We start from the raw sequence: 16,789 nt of genomic DNA, 5'->3' as shown, positions 1-16,789 counted from the left end.
CATTCCTGGGGCAGCCATTCTTTATCCTTAAGAGACTGAATCTCATGGAATCTGAAAAAGAAAACAAACAAAAACCAGAAATAAACTCACAGATTCAGAGAACAAACTGGTGGTGTCAGAGTGGGGGGATGGGCAAAGTAGGCAAAGGGGATTAAGAGATATAAACTTCCAGTTACAAAATAGATAAATCACAACTCTGAAAAGTGCAGCTTAGAGAATATAGTCGGCTAATAGTGTAATAACTTTGTATGATAACAGATGATAACTACAACTTCTGGTAAGCATTTTGTTAAAAAAAAAAAGTCTGAATCTCAGTCTTGAGGGCAGAGAGCTCTTTCCTGAATTCTTAGTTCCTTCTTGGTTCCTTCTTCATCAGTCTAGAAGTCATAGTTGCTTTCTACATTTGCTAATTCTGTTTTTCCTTGTCACATTTCTATTTTCTGACCAGACACTAATATAAGAAGCAAATTGATTTTCTCCATAGAACTTTGCAAAGGCTCAAGAATTGGAGACACCCCATGTTATAGAAGGTCTTGGTGAACCATAGGCTTAAAAAATGAGACTATGTGAAAGTCTGTATCAGGAGAGAATAGACCCCCAGACTCTTGGCACGTTGCATATTCAGGTGACTTCTCCTTCCCCAGAGACATATTTGTGAGAGAAAAAGAGTCAGAGAGGCTAAGAATTCAGTGACTTCCGATTTAAAGTAGTGCAATACTGAGACACTGTTTTGAAAACAGAGACACTAAGTGAAAGTTGATCAAATGGTGAGACTACTCTCATCATCTCCTGCCTCCATCACTGTGCCTGCTCAGTTCTTTCCCTTCACTGTGCCCGTGCCCAATCCTTGCAGACTCCACTTCCGGGCACTTGTTTATTGCCTCATTCTAAATATGACTGACCAACCTAGGATCTCTAGATACTTGAAATCTTCCAATTTGAAAGGCAGAAGCAAAACTAAAGCGAAAAAATAAAGACAGCCAATTTAGAGAATGCATGCTTACCATGAGCACTAATAATTGTTTCAGTTTTGAAGTTACATTCACACTCACAGGATACAATAGGTTATAACCTGGGATCAGGTTCACTTAGATTTGTATAATAGTATGGGACAGAAAACAAAGCATGTCTGTATGTCAGGCTGAGAGTCCTTACAGCCAACCTCGTGCTACTTCCCAGTCCCAACAAGGAAGGCATGCGATTGGAAGTGACAAAGTAACATAGGCACAACATAGGGAAGTCTTATAGACAATAGGAACTGTTTCTTATGATACACATGAACATAGCTTCCAAGTCCTGTCAAGAGACAACACATCAGGCAACTATGGCCTGTATTTTCCAATAGGTCTTTATAGCCCTATCAGTCTTCCATTTCATTTTTTTTAAAGATTTATTTATTTATTTATGATAGAGAGAGAGAGAGAGAGGCAGAGACTCAGGCAGAGGGAGAAGCAGGCTCCTCATAGGGAACCCGATGATGGGACTCGATCCCGGGATTCCAGGATCATGCCCTGAGCTGAAGGCAGATGCTTAACCGCTGAGCCACCCAGGCATCCCTGCATGGTTTATTTTAGATTCTGGTTTGTCCATATGAGTATTGAATTTGGTGAGGCTTACTGAGTCATATGACCCTGTAACAGATGGCTTTCAAACCTAGTTCACAATATTGTATAGACTCATCCATGTTAAAAGGACATTTTTTAAATTAACTGAAACTTATTAACTCTAAAGTGAAGTTGTCAACTTATTCCTATTGACTGATTCAGTCATGTAGAGGCAACAGGTTGGATACTAGAGCTCAGCAGGGTGTTCAGTATTTATTGAGCCCCTCTATTCTGTGTCGCTTAGCACAATGCCAGTAGGGTACAAATATGTGCAAGAGACAGCCCTTTCCAGGAACTTCAGGTTAATGGGGAGATGGACAGTAAAAAGATAATTTCGATATGATGTGATCCTGTGCTTTGCTAGAGGTTTATAAAAGGTAATACATATGCAGAGAAAGTTGTTTATATTGGCCTAGAGTATCAAAGAAGGCATCCAAGAAGGCCTAATACCCTGGGTGAGTTTTGAAGGAAATCAGAGATTGGGGCACAGGTCTACTGATACCGAGTGAAAAATAGTACAGAACAGTTAAATAGAAAATGAATGTTCCGAGTTCTGTTTCTACATCTTAACATGTCTTAGCCTAAGCAAAATTCTTCACTATGATTACAGAAGCTAATATTGAAATGTGTCTTGAACCTAAGTCCCTTCTGTAGTAGAGAGGGCAAAACTATTAAATAACCAAATACCTTATCATTAATTCTAATGATTTCAATGAAAGAACAGTATTTAAAATAAGTAGAAGACTGGTTGAAAGCGGAAGAATAACATTAAATTTTTCTTTTTACCTCTTTAGTCATTAAAAATTGGAAACATAAATTGAAGTGCTTTTTTAAAGTACAGATAAAAATCAAGTTTAGTTAAAAGTTGAGTGTAACATCAATTATTTAAAATCAATACAGAAATAAAATGAGTGTGCACGTTAGGCTGGATAACTCTTATGAGGGCACAAATAAATCATTAACTTAAATAATAATACATAATTATGAAAGATTAAAACTAATTCCATTTTTTAAAGAAGAAGGAAGTTTGGTTTTAGCAATTAGAATAATAAAACTGAGGCAAATATTAATAGAAATATTTAATTAGGGAATAAAAATAATGTGAATTATATGGGGAGTTTGTATATTTAAAAAATAACAGACAAACATGATTTTCCCTAGACATTACTAAATAAGTGGAGGAAGTCTGGAGAATAAATCTAATTTATTCTTAGTTTAACAGAACACTTGATCGTCTAATTTTACTTAAAAATTAATTTAACTTGTTTTGGATATTTGCAGTGTTTAGTTGATTTAAAGTGGAATGAAGTCCAGTACCATAGAAAACACAGGTAGAGAATTATGTTGGTAATTTTAGACAATGAATTTAGAAGACAAAATTGATAAATTCTACACATGCTCTGTGTGTGTGTGTGCGTGTGTTTCAGGAATAATTTGAGTGTTATTAGCTCTTTACTCGAAAGTGTAATTACCATGTCTTACTTTACTAATTAGTCTGTTGCTTAAAAATTCAAAATTTTGAACCAATGTATTACTCTTGAAAGTTCAATAATATATTTTTTTTCTTTTTTAGATATTTGAATGAAGCAAAATTCATTTTACTTTGTGATTTTTATTTAAGCTGATGTTTTGAGGAAGCTGATTTTTTTAATATTATGTAGCAAAGTCTGAGATGTATGTTAATCCTGTGTTATTTTCCAGAAAGAATTTTTTGTTGAACTCGGCTTAACTACAGGACAGCTGGGTATAGATGATTCTACACAAGTGCCTCCTGGTGAGTGTTTCTCCCATACGGCATATAATTAATGATAAATGAGAGTGAATTGAAGGCTCATCTTGCCATTTCCAAATTAATCTAGTAACTTTTTTATGTCTGAAAACCAAGCATAGTTTTTTTCTTCTTGATTACTGTTAATTATTGAATTGAATTCTGTATGTTGTCATTATCAGAATTCAACTAGATTTTATCTTTTTATTTGAAGGTCTTTAATTTTGAAAAGTCATTAGACATACTTAAGTCACTTTGTTGGCAAAATCATCGCTGGCACCATTCATATTTTCATGTACCGGCCATTATTACCTATTTTTATTACTGTTTGTATCACCAAGTTAATTGTATACTGATATTCTACTTGTATAAACTTAGGCTGTAAAATTAGTGTCTTTTAAATCTTAACCAAACAGAAAATTTCCCTAGCTTTTCTTTTTTTGTGCATAAATACTAAGTTTCTCATAAAAGACTAGATTGATATTTAGCTATGATAAACAAGAAGTAAAAATTGACTTAAAATACAGAAGGCCTAAATTGAAGTGGAATTGTTCTAGTCTTTTCTCCATCACCATCTAGCCCTGTGACTTGGACAAGTCACTTTACATTTTTGGACTAATTTTTTTCTCTGTAAAATAAAGATGTTGGCTATTTCTTATTGTTAATAACAATATAATTATAATTTCTTATTGTTAATAATGTTAATAATAATAAAAATATATAATAAACAGCCACTGAGTACCTATATGTTACATGTGTATTATCTCATTTTAATCCCAGCTGCTCTAGAACGAATGGACTATTACTATTTTTAAAACTTTCTTAATGTATGATGTGTATAGAGAAGTACGGGGGCACCTGCCTGGCTTAGTTGGTAGTGTGTGATTCTTGATCTTGGGTTGTGAGTTTGAGCCCCATGGGTGGGTGTAGAGATTACTTTAAAAAAAAAAAAAAAAGGAAAAGTACATGTATCATTGAATTTCTTATGAATTTTTTGTGAATTTTAAAATTCACACCTTTTAAAATACAACCCAGATCAATAAACCAAAGCTTCCCCATACCCTCTTTCAATCTTCCCTTTTTCAAAGATAACCACTATTCTGATTTCTAGCAGTATAGATTAATTTTGGCAATTCTTGAACTTCATATGAATGGAAGCTAAAATTATGCACCCTTTAATGTTTGACTTCTTTTGTTCCACGTTTGTGAGATTCAGTCATATTGTTGTATGTATTTGTGGGCCTTTTTTTTTTCTTTTTGCATTATAGTGTTCTGTATTAATATACCACACATCTATTTATCCATTCCACTATTGATGAGTATTTGGGAAGTTTCAAGTTTTGGGCTATTACAAATAAGGCTGCTATGAACATCCTAGTATGTTTCTTTTGGTGAGCATATATGTATACTCCTCTGTTGAGTATACACCTGGGAAGACAATTTCTCTCCTGGGGTTTCATAAGTTTGGCTTTGGTAGATAACTTCCAAAGAATTTTCAAAAATTGTAGTACCAGTTTACACTTCTACCAACTAGATACGAGAGTGGAAGTTGACCTTATGTGCTTGCTAATGCTTGATGTATGCCATCCTCTTTGTTGTGGTCATTCTGGTGGTATATAGTAGTACTGCATTATGGTTTTAGTTTTCTAGTATCATGTGAGGTGGAAGTATTACTACCATTTTAAAGTTGAAGAAGTGAGATGTTAAGTAACGTGCCCAAGGCTAGTAAGTGCTAGAACCAAGATTCAAAACTAACCAGTCTGCCTCCAGAGCCTGCTATTATATGCTGTCTGCTTTCCTGACACCTTTGGTAGTCTTTTCTCATTTTATTTTATTTTTGTCTTTTCTTATTTTAAAAGAAAGTATCAGATATCTTATAGAATAAGATATGCTATGGTTTAGATGTTTTTGTCCTTCTGAAATATTTTGAAGTTCTAACCCCCAAGGTGATGGTATTAGGTGAGGCCTCAGAAAAGTGATTAAGTCAAAAGGGTGGTACCATTATGAATAAGATCAGTGCCCTTGTAAAAGAGCTCTTTAGACCTTCTACCATGTGAAGACACAGAGAAAAGTCAGCAGTCTGCAACCCAGAGGAGAGCCTTCACCAGAGCCCAACCATACTGGCACCCTGATCTTGGAGTTCCAGCCCCCAGAACTGTACGAAATAAATTTCTGTTATTTATAACCCAGTCTGTGGGTGTTTTGTGGTAGCAATCTGAACAGAATAAGACAGATGCCTTATATTTCTGTTCATGGCCAGTACCATATATATAACAAAAAGAAAAGGAAATAATAATATAACCTTGAATTATATTTATGTTTCTCACTTTTGAAATAACTCTTAAGAATTGCTTAAAATTATTCTAAGCCCTGTAGTAGCTATGCTTTAGAAAGCCTAATTGTTTTCTTAATCTAGAATGTAATTCTTTCTTCTTTGATTCATTTATAAGACAACAAATGTGAGACCCTGCTAAGGGCCAGGGACTAGTGAACACATAGATGTGACAGTCTTTACTCTTGGGGAAGGTATAGTGGAAAGTAGGATTCAGATAAGAATCAGTGTGGTATTTGCTATTACTACATACAGGGGGCAGTTGGAACAGAGGAAGGAACACTGCATCTGCTAGAGGAGGCTGATAGTCTCTTTAGCTGATGCAGTTGTTTTTACTTTCTACTCCTCAAAGCAAGACTTCTAGATATTGGGTTAAATTGGTGCTTATCCAATGAGATTGATTTCAGTGATACACTACTTGGATTTTTACATGACTTGAGAATTGCTAATCAGCAGTTAGAAAGAAGAATGGGATCATGTATAACTACTTTTGCCTAGAATTCATTATTATTTTTATTTTTTTTAGTCTATGTGGCTTTGGTTAAATTGTAACAGTAATGCTAAGGATTTGAAATGTTGCTAATACTTGTGTTTGGCTAGAGGCAAGTTTTATATTTCTTCTTCTTTTTTTTTTTTTTTAAAGATTTTATTTATTTATTCATGAGAGACCCAAAGAGAGAGGCAGAGGGAGAAGTAGGCTCCCTACAGGGAGCCTGATGTGTGACTCAATCCCTGATCCCAGGATCACACCCTGAGCAAAAAGCAGACGCTCAACTGCTGGACCACCCAGGTGTCCCAAGTTTTATATTTCAGATTAAGTTTATTTTGACTTAAGGCACTATATATCCTTATCTGTAAAAACATGTGTTTCATCAATGCTATTATTCAATTTTCATATTCAAAGTATATTTCCCACTTACTAACTTAACGGCCTTTATATAAAGTAGGAGAAAAATCCTTACCTTTTTAATACAGAATCCTTATTTAAAAATAATTTAAAATTTTATGTGGAATTTAAGAAACAAAACAGTGGAACACAGAAGAAGAGAGAGAAAAAGAAAGCAAGAAATAATCAGAGGGAGACAAACCATAAGAGATTCTTAATCATAGGAAACAAACAGGGGAGTTTGCTGGAGGGAAGGGGGTTTGGGGGATGAGGTAACAATGTGATGGGCATTAAGGAGGGCACGTGATGTGATGAGCACTGGGTGTTATACATAGCTGATGAATCACTGACCTCTACCTCTAAAACTAATAATACACTACATGTTAATTAATTGAATTTAAATTTTAAAAATTAAATAATAAAATTTTAAAAGATAATTTAACCTTTCTGCCTGTGGACACTGCCAAGTAAGCATTGTTAAAGTTTCTCCTCCCACCGCCATCATGTCTAAGAGTCTCCAAAAGAGCATGAGCAGCTGTAGAAGCTCTTCATCAGAGGTTTGAACTTTGAAACAACCATTGAAAGTCTGAGGAGCCATTCTGAGCAATGGGGAACACTTACAGACAGTGTGGTAATGAGGGATCCAAACACCAAGCGCTCCAGAGGCTTTGGGTTGGTCACACATGCCTCATGAAGAAGGTGGATGCAGCCATGAATGCAAGGCCACACAAGGTGGATGGAAGAGTTGTGGAACCAAAGAGGGCTGTCCCAAGAGAAGATTCTCAGGATCCCTGGGTGGCTCAGCAGTTTAGCGCCTGCCTTCAGCCTGGAGTCCCAGGATTGAGTCCCACATCGGGCTCCCTGCATGGGAGTCTGCTTCTCCCTCTGCCTGTGTCTCTGCCTCTCTCTCTGTGCGTCTCATGAATAAATAAATAAAATCTTTAAAAAAAAAAAAAAGATTCTCAAAGCCCACTTAACTGTGAGAAGGATTTTTGTTGGTGGCATTAAAGAAGACACTGAGGAACATCATCTAAGAGATTATTTTTGAATATGGGGAAAATTGAAGTGATTGAGATCATGACTGACCGAGATGGTGGCACAAAGCAAGGTGTGGCTTCTGTAACATTTGATGACCCTGACTCTGTAGACAAGATTATCACTCAGAAATCCCATAGTGTGAATGGCCACAACTGTGAAGTAAGGAAAGCCCTATCTAAGCAAGAGAAGGCCTAGTGCTTCATCCAGCCAAAGAGGTCAAAGTGGTGCTGCAGACTTTGGAGGTGGTTGTGGAGGTGGTTTTGCTGGGAATAACAACGTCGGTCATGGTGGGAACTTCACTGGGCGAGGTAGCTTTGGTGGCAGTGTGGTGGTGGATACAGTGGCAGTGGGGCTGGCTAGGATGGATTTGGTAATGATGGAAGCGACTTTGGAGGTGGTGGAACCTGTCATGATTTTAGCAGTTACAACAATCAATCCTCAAGTTTTGGACCCATGAAAGGAGGACATTCTGGAGGCAGAAGCTCTGGCCCCTGTGGTGATGGAGGCCAATACTTTGCCAAACCCGGAAGCCAAGGTGGCTGTGGTGGTTCCAGCAGCAGCGGCAGCTAGGACAGTGGCAGAAGGTTTTCATTACTGCCAGGAAGCAAAGCTTAAGCAGGAGAGGAGAGCCAGAGAAGTGGCAGGGAAGCTACAGGTTATAACAAGTTTGTGAACTCAGCTCAGCCAAGCACAGGGGTGGCAGGGCCTAGCTGCTACAAAGAAGACGTGTGTTGGACAGTACTCCTGCGTATGGGCAAAGAACTCGAGGACTGTATTTGTGACTAATTGTATAACAGGTTATTTTCTGTAGAAAGTGTAAAACACTCCAACAAAGGATTTTAATGTAGATTTTTATTTTGTACCCATGCTGTTGATTGCTAAACGTAATAGTCTGATCATGATGCTGAATAATGTATCTTTTAAAAAATAAATAAATAATTTAAAATTAGACATATTCATTATTCCTACAAACTCATGAATATGCATTATTTTAAATACACCTATACACATGTATGCATACTTACAGTGGAAACTATAAGACTCATGCTAAAAGGATGAGCAAGATCAGCATTGTTTCATAAGCTTTTATGATAAAGGAGGGGGTCGTATGTCTGATATTACTGTCTGAATATACATAATAATCTTACTACAGGGGTTTTTGCTAAATAGAGATTTTCTAGTTTGTTATTTCTAAAAGAAAAAAGCGTCTTTAGTTGGCTCAGCATTTCCATGAAGTAGAAGTGTCTTCCATGAAGTGTTCATCAGATAGATGTCCTGTGAAAAGGGGGGATCTCGCTGCCAAATAAGGTTTGGGAAAGATACACACTGTGTGTTACTGTTAGCCTTAAAGACTGTGAGAAATCCCAAGTAAACTTCTAACTCAGAATCTTCCCAATTCATCTTACCAGAGCACTTTTTTTTTCAAGCAAGATTTATTTGTATAGATGCATTATATAGATCTGTTAATATAGATAAATGTATTAACATAGTTAACAACAACATAACAAGCATTTTTTGAGTTGACGGATTGGAAATTCTGGTTCTGACTTTTTTGGGCTTTGTATTCTTGGACTCGAAAATAGCACCTAAAAAGCAAAATCTTTGTATGTCACATAACTGAATAAATAAATTCTATAAAGAAGTCTCCCTATTTTTATTTCATACTACTTTCAATGATAAAGCACTATCATCCAGTAGTGTCATCCACTTGTAAAAGAGACAAGAATTGGCTGACAATGTTTGATTCTTTGGTTATTAAGTCTTGGCAGTAATAGCTAATTAAAATGTGACTGGTATTGTTATTGTATATACAGTCTTTCAAATAAATATATTCAAATACTTTAGTTAGAGAAAATGATCATATGTTGGCAGGAACCCCAAACACTTTACCTGGTCATTGTATAATCTGCCCAACTAATTACTTCATAGCCATTAGGAACATAGTAAACTAAAAGAATAGGGTACTCTAGATCACATATTCTATTTAGTAAAACCAGGTTTATGGATAATTTTTTAAATCTAAAAAAATTAACACTGAAAATATTAACAAATGGAAGGATGAAGTATGGTACCATTTTATGTTTAGCTGGGCTGAACCTGGGGAATCACAGACCACGCTTTTTAGAAAACTGTGTTAAAATTTTAGTCCAGGACGATCTCCTTCTCCCTCAATGCCCAGATCTCACCACCAGCAGGCCACTAAGTTCAGGCAACTCTTTAAGTGTTCTGTGCATGAGCATTCTGCTCAGGAGGGAGTCAAGTGCCAACATACTCACCAGGTTGCCAGGGGATCCAGACCCTACTTACCTAGACAGTCACATGTGTGTTCATGGTCCTTAACACACAGTTATCCCATTCATTAGAAAAAGCCAACTAATCACTGTTGTGGAATCTAACAAATCCAATTGGTAGCTTCTCCTTCCTCAGATGGTGGAGAGAAAGAGGAAGAAAAAAAGTTGAAAAACTGATTTTCTCTGGGATGAGAAGACCTAAAAGCTTTCCCCCTCATTGTTTCATAATCTTTTTTTTTTGCTCTAATTTGCGAATAGCTTTTATAGTAGTATAATGCATATACTAAAAAGGACACAAATCCTGAATATTTGATCCGTGAATTTTTATGACGTGAACAACACACTTGTGAAACCTCCAATTAGATCAAGAAATAGAGTATTACCAGCATCCAAGAAGCCTCCAGGTACACTTCTAGACTTTGCCACCTCTGTGGGTAACAGTCCTGGCTTCTAATGTCATAGGGTAGTTTTACCTATTTTTTACTTTATAGATGTGGGATCATACGGTTGGTGATTTCTACTACTGATGGTCATTTGAGTTGTTCCCACTGTTTGGTCATTACCATCAGTGCTTCCATGAATATTCTAGTATGTGTCCCTTGGGGTGCATGTGCCTTCATTAAGGTATATACTTGAGAGTAAGCTGCTAATTGTCCTAGGATGTGAATACACTCGGTGTCAGTAGGTGCTGCCAGTTTTCCAAGTGGCTACACTGCTTTTACATTCCCATCACCTTTGTATGGACAGTTCCTTTGCTCCATTTTCTTTGCGTGTAGAATTGTCCATCTTTTTCATTTTCTAGTCATTGTGGTGGTGTGTATTTCATAGTGGTTTTATGCGGTTGAGCCTCTTTTCATAACTTTACCGGTCCTTTGGGTCTCCTCTTTTGTAAAGAAACTGTTCCCATGTTTTGCCTATTGTGTCAGATAGTTGTCTGTCTTTACCAGGAATTCTTCACAGGTTTTGGATACAAGTCCTTTGCCAGGTATATGTATTGCAGATATATTATCCTACTCTGAGACCTACCTTTTCACTCTCAGTAGTATCTTTTGATGAGCAGGAGTTTTTTTCTTTTTCTTTCTTTTTTTTTTTTTTTTTAAGATTTTATTTATCCATTTGAGAGAGAGAGTGTGTGTGCAGGAGGGGAGGGGAGGGGCAGAGGGAGTGGGAGAAGCAGACTCCTGAGTGGGGACCCCCACTCAGGCTCAGTCCCAGGACCCCTGGGATCATGACCGAAGCCTATGGCAGACACTTAAACAACTGAGCCACCCAGGTGCCCCGTTTTTTTCTTTTTTCAATGTGGTTTACTTTATGATCTTTTCCCATTGTGATTGGTACTTTGCAAGCAAATCTTTGGGGCACCTTGGTGACTCAGTCAGTTAAGTGTCCAACTCTTGATTTCATCTCGGGTCATGATCTCCAGTGTGGTGGGATCCAGCCCCACATTGGGGTCCACGCTCAGCATGGAGTCTTGAGATTCTCTCTCTCCCCCCTCCTCCTCCACCTGTCTCTTGAGTGCTCACTGTCTCTCAAAATGATTAAATTCTTTATAAAAAAAGCAAATGTTTGTTTCTCCCATATAATCTTTTAAAATGGCATTTGTATAGTGGGATTTTACCTATAATAGCATTAAGGCTTTTTTTAGACATACTTTCATGGCAGATTAGAGAGCAGAAGTAGGGCTTTGCAAATGAAGCTGTCAAGATGAGTAGACATATTTCTGTTGTGAAAAGATACTCTGTTTTATTTTAACAAAGTTATCAGTTTTTGCTTCTGATTAAATATACTTAACCCATTTTTAATTTCCAAGAACTGTAAACAACCTAGAAAAATTTTTCTGCATATAAAGATATTCTTAGTTTTCTATAGAGCCATTCAGCTTTAAAACAGTACCAGTAGCCAAATATATACCTAATATTGTTCTAAATATGGCTGATCATATTTATATCTAATAATTTTATTCTATAATTTTTAGAACTTTTTGAAAATGAGCATGTACGTATTGGGCAAAAAGGTAAGTTTTTGATTATACTTATAAAACTATACTGAAAATGAAACCATCTCAAGTAAATGTCTGCATTCTGTACCTCCAACTAAAATTCAATCTCTGAAGATCTAAAAATCTAAAAAAGAGTAATATTTAACTGCGTAGCTAATATAATGGTAATCTTTTTTTATGGGAATCTTTATAAAGAGGAAAAATGCATCATTTTGGCTTCATCAATAAATGTTAGATAAAGAAGTACACAGATGGCTCACTAAAAAGGAAATAATAAATGCAGACACATATTCTTCTAGAATGTTAGCTTATTCCATTCAGCAGTAGAATTTCATTTTAAAATCAAAGAGGCAGGCTTTCTCTTTGATGCGCCCACACACTTCTCATTAGTGTTAATGGGAATATGCCCCTGCATCAGGAGAAACTATAACTTTCATACATCTTGATGACTGTTCACAACAGTGAGACTTAATAACCAAAGCGGCTCTTAGTGTTCTGGGGAATAATTTTCCCTGTCTTTTGAAGATTCTTTTCCTTGTTTTTATAAATCTTGTTTTGTCTTTGAAATATGAAATGTAGATAAGTCTTTGTGTCAGAGTCTACCTTCTATGGCAATTATATTGTCCTATATTAAACTCCCTAGTTCAATTTTTCAAAATCATATTTATTCAAAGCTTCATCATTTTTCCTTCATGTTTGACATTTGCATTAAACACAATAGCAAGTTAAAGAATATGTCTCATCTATTTTACATGATCCCTTTATTTCTTTTGGTTATGTCATTTTCATTTAGTATAAGCTTCCTCCCCCCCTTTTAAGAAGAAGATAATAAGAAAACACTATGTTAGATAAACATCAGCAGTTGTCTGGTATGTCTTATTTTGCTTTTTTTGTTTTGTTTTGTTTGTTTTAGGAGAGATTGTCTTTCCATATTTAATAGCTGGTATTTTCATTAAAGAAAATAAAAATGAAAATGAAAGCAAAAGGATAATGTATTAATTTTGTGAACTTGGCTACTTACAAATAGTTTTTGACCTTCTTAAAAGGTATCAGATCTTATATTTATTTATTTTTACCTCTTTTTAAAAAGCTATCTCTTTTCTGTTGATTTTGGGAGATAGCTAAGAAGTTATCTAATAGATTAGATATCTTACATCCTTCATAATTCTTAACCATAATACTTTAAATATCGTACTACTTCCAAATACTAGAACATTCATCACTTAGAGAATATGCATTAGAGATATGAGTTTTTTATAAATATGACTTTACTTGATCATGCAATCCAAAGATTGTTTTATATATATATATATTATATATATATTATACACACACACACACACACACATGCATATAATCACTAGTTTCAGATCTGTGGAGCTATAGTTAAAGCAAAGTGATTTCCAAGTACCTACATGAAAAACTTTTACCAGATTGGGTAGGAGGTGGAGGAATGTAGGGCTTGACGTGTATAGGGCTGTAAATAGGGCCACTTCAAAATTCAGAGAGTTAAAGAAGGTTGTCAAGACGTGATGTGATGTTACATATAAAAAGGAAATGTTAGCGTCCCCAGAGATTCTTAATTAAGAATTTCAGTGTTATTTCTGACATTATTGAATTTTCTAATGAGATTTTTCTATACTTTGACAGTCCTAGCAGAACAAGATAGTGCTGCTGCTCAGCAATATATCAGACAAGGAAGCCCTACAGCACTGAGAGCAGAATTATGGGCTCTCATTTTGAATATTTCCAGTCAACCTGAGGTAAGAAGAAAAAAGGGTGGGCCAAATTTGAGCTATTAATATTTTATTCTGCAATGACCAGTTATTCATAATAGAAATACTTTTCTTTTTTTTCCTCTACTTTGCTTTCTTATTCTAACATATTTACCCCCTCTTTTATTTTCAAAATCACTGTAGTTTTGAGTTTTAAGACAAGATTAATAGAATTTAGTCACTGTGCTTCATGTAGAAATTTTGTTATTGATTATTAGTTGGACACTTTAAACTTATGGGTGCAAAACCCAGTAAATAAAATGATAAGAAATGTAGTCTGCCAGTGGAGATCAGTGAAGACATATGGTAGAACTGTGTTGTTAGAACAGGAAAAAATAAAGAACGACCACCCAGCATATGTAAATGAGCCCTTTTTCCTTATAGTTACTTTTTTTTTTTTTTTTTTTTTTTTTTAATTTATTTATGATAGTCACAGAGAGAGAGAGAGGCAGAGACACAGGCAGAGGGAGAAGCAGGCCCCATGCACCGGGAGCCTGACATGGGATTCGATCCTGGGTCTCCAGGATCACGCCCTGGGCCAAAGGCAGGCGCCAAACCGCTGCGCCACCCAGGGATCCCTTCCTTATAGTTACTTTTGTAATGTGCTATTTTTATGGTTCTAAAAACTGACAGATTATGTGGGAATAATATTTTTCTAAGTATAGGAACATTTTATTTTAGGAAATAAAATGAATACAAAGAGAAATCACCAATAGGTAATAGAATCAATAAGGAAAAATTCTATGATGTTGATTCTTTTGAAAAAAAAATTTTTTTTTTTGCTTTAAGCCCATTGATCATATAATCCATCCATTTGAAGATTTTAATAAATAGCGAATTAATACTTCCCCACCTAGTTAAAAGCATGTGTTTTGGAATCATATGGATCTGGTTTCAACTCCTACCTCACTCAATTTATTTGAAATGTGCCATTGAGTGAGGTAAATTTCTTGAAACTTCAATTTATCCATACTTAAATATAGGTAATAATATTTATATCATAGAGTGGTTGTGATTAAATGAAATGTTGTGTTATGTTAGTCTTCCAACATAGTGCCTGACACAAAGGGTCACCATTAATGGTAGTAATAAAACAATACTTACATATTGCAATATTATTTTGTTACAAATTAGTTATAATTTATAATGCAGTTTTTAAGAGAATTAAATATTATTAATATTATTATAAAAACTACCTCTAACCTTTGCAAATTATGTATTCATGTGCTTGTGTGTGTATGTTTGTGTTTTAAATCTCTCTCTGTGAAACAGCACTGTCAAAAATTACTTACTTTTTGAAAGAATAAATATGATTTATTTCAGAGAAGTTTTAGACCAAACGATATTGCTGGTCTTTTGTGATGACACTAAAAGTAACTGTTTATAGAATAGATGCTGAGGGTATATTGGGCATTTTTTGTGAGTTTATCAACTCTTGGGGAACAGATGGTAACTCTTATTCTGATCCAACTGTACAGATGACTTACCAATTTCACTAATCAGGATCTAGATTAACAAAATCTGCCTTTCCAGAGGCTTGTGAAACAAATTTAGAATTTTTCTGGAAGTATCACCCTAGAATAAAAGTAGTAATCCCAGGTAATAATTATTTAGTATGATGTTTAAAGGCAGTTTTTACACTTGAATTTTGGAGCTAATGGTTATCTTGATTTTTAAATGCAAAATGGCGGGATCCCTGGGTGGCTCAGCAGTTTTAACTCCTGCGTTTGGCCCAGGGCCTGATCCTGGAGACCCAGGTTCGAGTCCTACATCAGGCTTCCTGCATGGAGCCTGCTTCTCCCTCTGTCTCTGCCTCTCTCTCTCTCATGAATAAATAAATAAAATCTTTTTAAAAATCAATAAATAAAAAATAAATGCAAAATGGCAAGTTTGTAAATAGAGATAAATATTTTCAGAAAAGCAGTTTTGATTTTATTGAATAAAACACTTTCCATCACTTACATTTATTTTCAACTGTAAAAGTATTACCTCAACAAACTGGAACAAGCAATTCCAAAATAATTGTTTTAAGTAGCACATTAGAGGGAGAAGGGGGGGGGGGTGGGAAGAGAAGAAGAATTTGCTTCTTATCAAGAATACTTTATCAGAACTCTTTGTTTTCAATTACTTTTCAATCACTTAAAATAAGCTACACATACAAAAGCATCATTATTAAGGAGTTTTCTCATTAAGAAAATATGTGATGAGTTTAAAATGATTGCTTTTATGTATTTTCTTTTATGCAAATCTCTAGGTGTGTATCAAAATATTCTTTATTTAGTATTTAAAATTTTGCTTAATTTCAGTTTGCTAATTTAAGAATACAGAAAATTTTTCTATACTTGGCTCTAGGTACTCACTTACTGATAAAATAGCCAGGGCTAGTACTAATATTTAACATTTTCTTTAGTGAGTTCAAAAGGTTCTCCACAACCTTACCCCGGTCAACGACAACTCCTGACCTTCATTCTCCTCCATACTTCTTTTCAGAGTCTTAGCAAAGAGAAGTCTCGCCTTCTCCTACCCAGAAAAAAACAGAATCATCCTGAGAAACTCATTTGGATTCCTTCAACCACACCTGTTCTTGCCTCCTCTACTTTTATAGCTAAACCTTTTGAAAGAAGAGTCTATGCTGGCGGCATCTGCTTCCTTAAAATCATTAATTACTCTGTCTACTGTAGTCCTGGCATATACCCCCCTACATGATTATAACTGCCCTAGCTAAAGTCACCAAGAAACAGTGGACACAGTTTAGTCTTTATGTCTGCTGCATTTGATACTTTTGCCTCCTCTGCCCTTGGGATATTCTTGGTCTTTAATTTAGTTCACACTGTTTACTTAGTTATTCATCCTCCTTTTTCTTGGTGAGTGTGTGTGTGTGTGTGTGTGTGTGTCTGTGTGTCTGTGTGTCCATTTGAGTTCCTTTTTTGGACCCTAAGGGCTTGTCTTTCTGAGAATTGCACTTTGATCCTCTTTTCATTCTGTACATGTTCCCTGGACTGTCTCATCCACAAGTTACTTACCCCCTAATGGCTTTGACTCTGTTCAACCAAACTCTCTTAAGCTTAAAACTTTTATTTCCAGTTACAGAACTCC

General features: G+C 35.5%; 1 protein-coding gene across 1 annotated transcript in view; it reads left to right on the top strand.

Moving 5' to 3' along the window:
• The window catches only part of TBC1D19 (TBC1 domain family member 19), a 119,223-nt gene that overhangs the window by 28,462 nt on the left and 73,972 nt on the right, over positions 1-16,789 (top strand). The window contains exons 9-11 of the mRNA XM_038533709.1: positions 3,306-3,378; positions 11,895-11,933; positions 13,569-13,681. Coding sequence (XP_038389637.1) covers positions 3,306-3,378; positions 11,895-11,933; positions 13,569-13,681 — 225 coding nt within the window. The remainder of the gene's footprint in view (positions 1-3,305; positions 3,379-11,894; positions 11,934-13,568; positions 13,682-16,789) is intronic.

This window comes from Canis lupus, chromosome 3 (genome assembly GCF_011100685.1).
Source record: "Canis lupus familiaris isolate Mischka breed German Shepherd chromosome 3, alternate assembly UU_Cfam_GSD_1.0, whole genome shotgun sequence".
Lineage (NCBI taxonomy): Eukaryota > Metazoa > Chordata > Mammalia > Carnivora > Canidae > Canis > Canis lupus.
The sequence above is the reverse complement of the archived record's forward strand: the minus strand, read 5'-3'. Positions and strand labels throughout refer to the sequence as shown.